Genomic DNA, 9,907 nt, shown 5'->3' with positions numbered 1-9,907 from the left:
AACCTCAGGCCCAGCAAGCATAACTGTGTGCCATGCAGGAGCAGTGCATCAACACAGAAACAGACACTCTATTCAATACCTTCACAAACCTTTTCTCTTCTCATTATACGGTTAGTACCAACTGTCTTAGATATGTGGTGGAAGAGTACGTAGCTCCAGTAATGGGCTTTCTTACTCATCTCCTGCTTTGGGCTTGGCACTCAAAGCAGTGAGACTTTGATTTTGCTAAATGGGCCGATGCATTGTGTTTGTGGGTTTGTTTTAAGGATGTACACCCTTGTGTTTTAGGGCAAAAGACCAGCACTGGGACTGAAGGGTACTCCATAAGGATGGTTTTTCAGCAGCTAGAGCTGTGATGCTACAGGAGGGGCTGAAATCCACAACCTCACCACTGGAACTGTGGGCAAACTTAGAGTGCATCAGCTGAGCAGTGGGCCTTCCAAAGGCAGAACCTGGGATGCTTTTAATCAGAAAACTCACTAAAGTACATCGATCAGGATGATCAACTCACCCACCTGCAAGGGGAGGAAGGTGGGACTGGGGCTGTGATGATACAACAGTGTGCCAAGTCCATCTACAACAGCACAGGGTCACAGCCACCTGCAGCCTGCAGCCTCATGCTGCTTGGGGCAGATTTATTGCACATCTCTCCCTGTCAGGGTCATGCCTGGTCCACTGTGGCAGAGCTGGTGGCAAGGACAAGGACTTCCCTAACACAGGACTTGTCCTAACACAGGAGGTCCTGCAGCTGACATCACATCTCACTTGGATGCTGAGCAAGACCTGTATCAAAATAATAAGAAGAAAATTTCTTATTATTAAAGAGAAATTAAAAAAGGAAAGAAAATAAAACATTGTCCTTGAACTGCCTTGCCTTTTGCAGCAGAGCCATCCTCCAGCATAAGAATGCTTTGCCAAGGAAAAGAGCCTTCAGCATCTACATTACACTAACAAGATAAGGGGTCCCCAGCCAGACCTGGAGAAAGCAGGAGAAGCAGCAGCAGCAGCCCCATTGGTCTTGAGAAGATGACTCCTTCCTCCTCCTCCTCCTCCTCAGCACAAAGGTGCCCCGGCTGCACCCAGCACGTCTATGCTCAGATGGGGACTCTCACTGAGGCTGCCACCAGCTTAACACAACCCACAGGGAGCCTGGTCCTCGTTGCTACCAGACTCAGCAGTGGCTCAAGGAGATGCTGAGTAGGGCTGAGACCCCACTTCGATCTGCTCCATACGAAGCTCTTCTCCCGATCCTTGGCCAAAATCCCACACTAAGTGCCAACTATGTTCCAGCAGTGTCCCATCTGAACAAAGACCTGACTGATTCACAGCCACACTTCATGGAAAGTCAAACCTGGGTGCACAAGTTCCAATCAGGAAAACCTTTTGTAGGAGCAGGAGGGCAGATGTGCCAGGTTAGAGGGCTGGATCAGAGCTGCTGATCCCCTGGTTAACAAAGCTCAGCTGTTAATTCTGCTCAGGTGCCTCAGCTCCTGGCCACAACCCGCTGCCACGATCCTCCATTGATGGGGAAACTGAGGCACGGACAATAGACACATTGGAATCTGCTGTTCTCTGGCTCCAGGGGGACCTCACAGCTCTCACCCATAGGGCTGGACCACCCCCAGCCAAGTGCTGTCCTCTTGCATCCCGTCCAATAGGCAGAAAATACTGTGGGGAGCTCAGAGCCCGTGCAGCTCTTCCAGTGCAGCATCTGGAGGAGCACAGAGCCACCACAGCTTGAGCTGGACCAGAGAAGGGATGAGCCCCTGTAATGCTGCAGGGTCAGGTGTTGCTGTACTGGTCCCCGGGCTGAGGCTTGGCCTCGTTGGTGAGGAAGAAGTCTGAGCATTATTACTCTGAGGTTTTAAGCTCTGCATAAAACTCCATGCACGGTGCATTTCTAAAAGCGGACCCAACGGCTTACAAACCTGCTCTGCAAAGCAATAGATGGGAGCTTGCTGGGCGACGGCCTAAAACCTCACCCCCAAGTTGACTGCCATGGTAAAGAAAACATCTCAACCACGTCCAGTGCCGAGCAGGAGCTGGGACCCAGGGCTGCAGCTCTGTTTCTGCCTCTGGGGCACACGCAGGAGTAAACGGGGAGGTGTGAGCCCCGCACCCCAAGGCATCGGTCCCAGAGAGCAGCATACAGGTGGTCGGGGATGGCAGCCCCACAGAGCTCACAGTTACGTGGTGGGAAAGGCACAGTGTGACCGGAGCCGCAGCTTAAACGGCTCCTCGGCAGCTGTTAGAAGGATTTCAGTAAACTCGGTGCAGTCACAAAGACAGCTCCTTTCCGTCTCTGCCAGCGGTAAAAGCACGGGCTGCGCTTCTGCCAGCTCCAAGCGAGAGAACGGGAAAGACCGAAAGGGAAACGCGTTCCCGTGTGCTGGGGCTGCGCGGAACGGCTCCTCCCTGCAGCCGCGTCGCTGGGAAAGCAGATCGGCTCCGGTGTTTGTGAGCTACCTGGGCAGCAAAGAGGACCGAGGAGACACCAAGAAATCTAGGAAAATAATCGTCATAATAAATAATAATAATAAAATAGATCTATAAAGAAGGCGCGGGGATGCCGGTTACGCGTCTTAACGTTTCTTATTGAAAATTGCGGAGTAATCAAAAACGCAAAGCCGGCGCACAGCTGCGTGACGCGCCGCAAAAGTCAGTGAGGGCTGAAATCACCTTTCGGTTTGTCTCTGCGTTGGGAGATGTGCGAAGGTGCGGGGGGGTGAAACGCTGAAACCCCGCAGGGTTCGTTTTGCACTCCGGAGTTCGAAATTTTCCCCTCTACTAAAAAAAATCCTCAGCGAAAGAAAATTGGGGGGCTTTGAAAAAAAAAGAAAGAGATGGAAACTTTAAAAGTTCCCCTGATAGTTCCAGATGGTTTCATCTTTGGAACCTATTATGTGTTCATTTTCCCTTCAGCATTAATTACGCGTAATTACCACCACTTTAAGCCGGACCCTTTCAGAAACGAAATCTGTTTACGTTTTTCGCGTACTCCGTATCAACGCCCGATTCCCAGCACGTCTCTCCCGGGCTCGGGGCTCTCTTTGCCCTCCCCAGCGAGCGGCGGAACCGGAGCGGAGAAAACCGCTTTTCTTTAGGTTTTCTTTCATACGGTTTCGTGACTTTGAAACTCTGGAAACGATTAAGCGATCGGCCTTTGAAGGGAGACGGGCAGCTCGCCGGGCCGGTCAGCGGGACTCACCTCGACGTGGGCAGATGGAGCTACGCGGAATTTGCGTTGCTCTGTGGCCGTGGCTGCGGGGAGGGCCGAGGGCCGCTCTCACCTCTCAGCCCACCGTGAAAGCGGAGCGGAGCGAAGGGCCGCCCCCCGGGGCTCCCTGTATAGGAGCGTTCCGTCCGTAGCACCCCGCTAACCGAGACCGACGGCTGCGGTCGGGAGATGGTTCTCACATCTCCGCGTCGCTCTCACCGATAGATAAAGCTCTGACCGGCCACTGGCGGGTGCGTTTAGCTCGAGCCTGCGGTCCTTATGTTTCTGATGGAGCTTTTGCCTCCTCTGAGCGCTCCCTGGCCGCAGGTGCGGAGCCCCGAAGAGTCCCTATGGGCACCCGCGGATGGGTGCTTTCCTATGGGTTGCGTGTCCACCCCGTCAGGCCCCCGCCGATGGCCCTGAGCCCTTTTTGGGTGGCACACCCCACCTCCAAGCTGCCCTCAGCCCGACACCCTCACTCTCATTTTGGGGTGGGGATCATAGGGGCGAACTGCAGCGCAGCGCTGTGCCCTCACCGCTCTTTCCCCCCCCCCCCCCCCAACCATGTTCCATAGGTGACAGTTCTTCCGTCCGTATCCATCCACACCGCGGAGCTGCGCGGATGTTCCTTTTCACAGCGTTTTAGAGGGGTGAGCCCTCCTGGCTTTAAACCGAGAGCCCTCCTTGCTTTAAACCGAGCAGCTCGGAATAAACATCCCCATTCGGGGAGAGGGGGGAAGCGAGGGGTAGGGGAGCGGGGGGGGGTGCTTTTATTTATACCTTTGACATTTAAAAAGGCTAATTAATTGGCGCTGCCCGCTTGAACGTGGTGGGGAGCGGCCGAAAAGGGGGGGTGGGGGGGCAAAGAGCGGAGCCCGCCCGGAACGCTGCGCTTTTTATTCCCCCCCTTTTCAGAGGTGTCAACAGTCACCGGGATCGGAGGCAGCGAAATTGTAAAGATTCGATAGATTAAAATGCAAATGAAAGGTAGAAAAAGAAACATTAACGTGGCGATCAAAGATTTCATAACCGTAAATCACGGCGGGCTGGTTGTCGTTTCTTTTTTCTTTCTTTCTTTTTTCTGTTTTGTTTTCGTTGCAGCTGCAGTTTCGTGTTGTTGGTTGTTGTTGTTGTTTTGTTGTTCTTTGCTGTTCGAACCATCTTCGTTCTATAAACAAACCATCGCTCCAACCGGACCCGTTTCTCTCTCTTTTAGCAGTGGGCCGCGAGCGTTCGGTGTTATTGTATAAGAACCCAACTGCGAACCGTCGGAGCTGAGATGGGGGGGGGGGGGGGGAGTGGAGGGAAAGATGTGGAGGGAAACTGCGGCGCTGGGTTCGTTCCCACCTGAAATCTCAGCGCCCCACCGCCGGGCGTCGGAAAAATGGAGTAAAAACAGAGTCATTATGAAGTGAATTCGGAAACGCGGCCGTTTGTGCCGAAGCGGAGGAGCGGCGTTTCTGTAGAGCCCGACGGGAGAACCGACCTTCATCCCCGGGAGAAGGAGAAGGGAGAAAACAAAGCGAAGGGACGGGGGTGGCACCTCCGAAGAGCGGCGCTCAGGGTTCGGCACCCTCCGCCCCGTAGCCCCTAGTGCGGGGCTTTGAGGGGAGAACGGAGCGGAGCGGCTCCTTCCGTCACTTAGGGGGGCACGGAGCGGAGTTCGTTCCGTGGGACGAGGGGAGAGGAAGGAGAAGGACTTGGTGGCGGTGCGCTGAGGAAAGAAAGCTCTGTGGGGCGAAGGGGGGTTGGGGGAGAGGGCAGAAGAAGATCGGAGGGCACTGAGAAAGCACGGCTCGGTGCGCTGCTGCCTGGCTTTGGGGCTTTTCGAGGCGCAGCTCGGCAGAAACAGCTCCCAAAGAACGCAGATTGTCGCCCCCGGCCAAGCGGTGGCCCAGCAGCAATTCGGGGCAAGAACTGACCGACCCTTCATCTTTTTTTCCCCCGTCACACTCATTGTAACCCCGCTCCCATTGCCTTAGTTGGGGCCTTTCCCCCCCCTCTCTCCCGACCCCTCTCCAGGGGTCCCCACTGCCGGCCCCGCTCCGGGTGCACCGGACTTGTTGGCAGCGGGGGACGCAGAGGGCGGCCCCGCCGCCCCCCGCAGCCCCTGACCCCGACGTGCTCGGCGCGGCCCCATTGATCACCGCGGCCCCCACCCCCTCCCTTTATGAGATAATGCAATTACAAACATCAATAAGGAGCTGCGAGGGGAATCATTATGCGGTGACAGTGATAAATGACGGTGCAGAAATAGCATGCTTTTTTTTTTTTCCCTTCTTTTTTTTTTTCCCCCCCCTAACAATCCCGGGGCTTTGGGGGCTGAGCACAGTCACCACGGTAACAGATGACATCCAAAATGGCACCAAAGGGAGAAAAAAAAGAAAAAGAAAAAACTGAAGGGTCTTTCTTTTTCCTTTCACTCTTCCCCCCGCAGCTCTTATCCGAAAGAGTTACTCGGAGCTGCGGGAGCAGCTGCCGCACGACCGTGCGCTCATTGCCACGGGGCGAGCGGGGCCGGTGGAGGTTCAGGGATGGGGGGCACAGAGCTCTGGGTGGGGTACCGAGAGCCCCTCGCAGCCCCCCGGCCGTGCCCGACGCCGACCCCCTTCACTGTCGCCTCCGGGATGGGAGGAGAGCGGAGTTTCCGCGCAGCGGCAGCGCTCGGGGCGCTCTGAGCACTTCGCGGCCACAAAGTGCTTCAAAGTCCCCGTTTCTGAGGTGTGGGGGGAGAGGGGGCACAGCAACCGGGTGGGGTCTTCACCTCCCCCCTCCCCCCTCGCTCACAGCAAGGCATTTCCAGGAAAAATCAAATAATAATAATAATAAACAACCAACCCCAAATAATAACAAGAAGAATAAAACACGTTTTAAAATCGTCATTAAAAACAGCGACATGAAAGGGATGCGCAAAAAAGAATTGCCCGGAGGCCGCTTAAACTTCGTCCCGGCGGCAGAGGCGGAATGCCCCCCGCGGCACTCTCCCGAGCCCCCAAGAGATGGCAGTCGAAGCCGCCTTTCCTCCTCCTCCTCCTCCTCCTCCTCCTCCTCCTCCTCCTCCTCCTCCTCCTCCTCCTCTCTCCGCGCAGCGTTGCGAGCGGTCCCGCGGGGCGCGCAACCCCGCTCCCTTCTCCCCCCCCCCCCCCCCCTTCGGGCCCGGAGGAGCGCTGAGCCACAGCCAGGCAGCCCCCAACCCGTCCCCCCTCGGCCTCCCCCGGAGCCCTGAAAGGAGGGTAGCTAGGAAACAGCGAGCGGCCCGAAAAGGCGGCATTTCCAACGTGTAAAATGTTCTTAACGGAGCCATTGAGAGAGTGCAATAAGGCGTGAGGGGGAACTAATCTCCCCATTTAAATGTTTGTGGCAATTTTATCTAAATGAATTTTAATGCTAAACGAGGGATAATTCCCTATTTGTAACCCGTTTACTTCTCTTTCCTGTGCCTCCGAAGCCGTCCAACGTCGGGCGATGAACAATAACAATAAAAATACCGTCGAGGCATATTCCTCGTTTCGAGCGGGTTACTAATTACAGCTGATTAAACGTCTTGGGATGGGGCGCTGGGGGTCGTCGGGGTTGTACCCACCCCCCCCCCACCCTTCCCCAGCCTTCCCGATCCCTTCCCCCCCCCCCAAAATAAGGTCCCACGGAGGAAGGGCCGTGCGGGGAAGGGACGCGTGTGCCCTCCGCGCAGGGGGCGGTTTGTTTGCGCCCTTCGAGAAACATGGAAAAAAAAAAGGAAAAAACAACAAAACAACAACAAAAAGGAGTGTGTGTGTGTGATTGTGTGTGTTGGGGGGTGGGGGGGGGAAGCCGAAAGGGAGCGGTATTCATTCAGGTTTGGGCAGAAAAGTGTCATTGTGGAGCCGACAAAGCGGGAGCCGCTGCTGGGCCGCCTGTGCGCGGTGTGTCCTTTAAAATGAAGGGGGAAAGAAGAAAAGTGAGAGTTAAGAAAGAAGGAAGGGAGGGGGAGGAGATGCCGGGGGGGCGGGGGGTGGGGGGATGAGGGGGAGGACCCCACTTCAGTGGCGTTCTTGATTCAGAGTGCTGCGCTGCCTGCTCAGCTGCGCCCTGCCCCGCGTCCTTATCGCGGCGTCGTTGCATCACCGGATCGTTACGGTTGAGAAAAGAGCACGAAGAGCAGCGGGTCCGGACCACCATCCCACCCCCACCGCGCTCAGCTCCTGCTTCCTGCCCATACCCTGCTGCGGACACCCCAGGATACGCGCTGCCCACACCTGACCCCGCATCGCCAACGCGCTCCCACTGAGATGGGAGGTGGGGGGTTTGGAGGGGGGAGCGGGAGTGATCCGTTCTTTTGCCTTTATTCAAACATCGGTGCCATTTCCCCAGCTGTACCAAGCACTTGGTTTCCTCTCGCCGCGATAGCTGTGAGTTCATGGAAGCTCCGAGCACGCAGGCCCGACACGTAGCAGCGTGCAGCCCCCGGCCCGCAGTAGCCCCCCGTACAGCACTTGGCAACCTCAGTGCCAACCATTTCCCGGCCAACGTTTCCAAAGTTGGATTCTCCCCCTCCTTTAACGTGCTCAGCTCCAGCTCAGCGCAGCAGTGGCTCAAGAAATGGTCAGCTGCGCTTTTGAACTCTATTGTTTTTCTCTGGGGAAGGAGGGACGGGGTTGTTAATTTCACCAGTTTCTCTGCTTAGAACTAACAAACACCCCACCATGTTTCCTAAAAGGCAGTGTCTTGACAACCCCCAGCACCAAAAAGAGCTTCCTTAGGCAGTGCATCATTGCATTTCCATGCTCCAAATGTGAAGCAGCTACGCTGATGGCCGGTGGTGCTGACACACCTTTGGAGCTGGAAGGGTTGTGGAGCTGCCCGACTCCCATCTGGGTCAGAACAGCCACAGAGAGCAGAGAAAAGCAGGAAACGAATGTTGCAAGCAGTGGAGTCACCATGACAAAAAATAATTTGTTTTTATTTTAGATTCAGATTTCATTACTGCACTCAAACTACTACAACTGGGCTTTGAGTTATTATACAATCCAAACTGTTTCAATCAGAAACTCTAAGACTCAGTGTGCAATGATTATTATTAATAATAATTAGCTCCTTGGTTTTCTTGATAGAAAAAAGGCTATCAACAAGCATTTGTTTAACCACAACAAAAGTATAATTAGCTTATCCCACTTAGTAAATCTGGATGCATGCCAACTCATACCAAACTGCTACTTTTACAAAAAGAAATTGCAATAATACAGATCATTTTTCCAGTCCTTTTTTTTTTCTTCCTTCTTTCTTTCTTTTTTTTCTTTTTTTTTCTTTTTTTTTTCTTTTTTCTTTTTTGCACAAAATTTATTTACAATGTGTACAGAAATGCTCCATGATGATGGGACTATATGGAAAAAAAACAACCAAACAACGCACACGTGACCAATGGATGCTTCGCCCAGAAGAAGAAAGTTCAACGTATTACAAAATAAATCTTCAGTCCATGTTTGGAGCTGCATAAAACAGGAAGTGATGTACAAGGTGGTGGTTGCTGCATGGGGACGATGATGCTCTGATGTGACAATTAGGCTTCGGTATACACTGCCTTTCCGTTTCCATGCTTCCTCCTACCAGTCTCCTTAAGACACTGCCTGCAACAGCTGATTAATCATTGTTGATGACTGCAGTTTTTCCCATCCTTCCCGATTTACATCTGTTCAGGCCAATTCAAATATGGTGAGTAAATGAATTAGACATGCAAATTCACGCCCCGGGCTAGAAAAAGAGAGAGAGAGACTGGGAAAGAGGGAGAAAAAGGGGAAGAAAGGGGGAGAGAGAGAGAGAGAGAGTGTGAATGGCTGAAATCCTAGGATAGAAGAAAGATTCTTCTGCCTGACGTAGTTATTTTAATGCTCTAAAAATCCTGCAAATAAGCCCTTTCTGTCATTTGCAGGATGAGTGTAAGGCTTCTTTTCAACATAAGGAGGCTTCTGGAGGAAGTGAAGAGCTATGGAAACAACACACATAGTGTGGAAAATTTTCACATTTTTTTTTTTAAAAAATCTATAAGAAACAACGTAATATGGATAACAGTATAATAGCATTTTACAATATCTCACTCTTTGTTCTCTTAATGTCTCATATAGGTACTTAGCATGTCCCCAGAAGTTGACTTCAGTCGGTGTTTTCCTGCTTGTCAGGGTCCCTGTGAGGAATAGGAACGTCCCTTGGTCCAAAGTTGACGCCAAGAACGGAACTCCGCATTCACTGCAGAAAGACAATGTTTGAAATTCGCCGTCTCTGTGGACAGCGCGCATTCGTTCCCTTAAGCTACTGAGCATGAATGTCCATCACTTGTCCGCTCGCCGCCGGCTCGCCGGGATGAAGCATTGTGGGGCTGGATGCTGACATGGGCATTCCGGGGTGGGGTGGTCCTCCATGCATCATCATCGCTGGGTGGTGAGGGTGTCCAGGAATGTAGGTATGCATGGGGGGGCCGTGACGCAGCTGAGCGGGATGGGGGGGCATCTGGGGCGGGGTATAGCTTGGCTGTCCCATGTTCATACCCATTGGACTACCCCGAGACACATAATCCCCTGGCACACTTTGCAGCCCTGCGAAGAGAAAGAGGCCAGCGTTGGTCAACAGCCATTTATTTATCAAGCTTGCCAGCCCCGCTACTTTGGATCCATCCGGAGTATTTTCGCCATTCAAAAACGGGCTGGGCAGCAAGCACGT

The 9,907-nt window shown here is 53.4% G+C and overlaps 1 protein-coding gene across 2 annotated transcripts in view; it reads right to left on the bottom strand.

Moving 5' to 3' along the window:
* Nucleotides 1-8,135: 8,135 nt before the first annotated feature.
* The window catches only part of MEIS1 (Meis homeobox 1), a 94,422-nt gene continuing 92,650 nt past the window's right edge, over nucleotides 8,136-9,907 (bottom strand). For both annotated transcript variants that reach the window (XM_015856540.3, XM_015856539.3), the window contains one exon: nucleotides 8,136-9,783. Coding sequence is in view for 1 of the 2 variants with exons in the window: in XM_015856539.3 (XP_015712025.2) it covers nucleotides 9,500-9,783 (284 nt within the window). In the remaining variant the exon portion in view is untranslated. The remainder of the gene's footprint in view (nucleotides 9,784-9,907) is intronic.

The sequence above is a fragment of the Coturnix japonica genome, chromosome 3 (assembly GCF_054131305.1).
Source record: "Coturnix japonica strain WE chromosome 3, WE-NBRP24, whole genome shotgun sequence".
Lineage (NCBI taxonomy): Eukaryota > Metazoa > Chordata > Aves > Galliformes > Phasianidae > Coturnix > Coturnix japonica.
The sequence above is the reverse complement of the archived record's forward strand: the minus strand, read 5'-3'. Positions and strand labels throughout refer to the sequence as shown.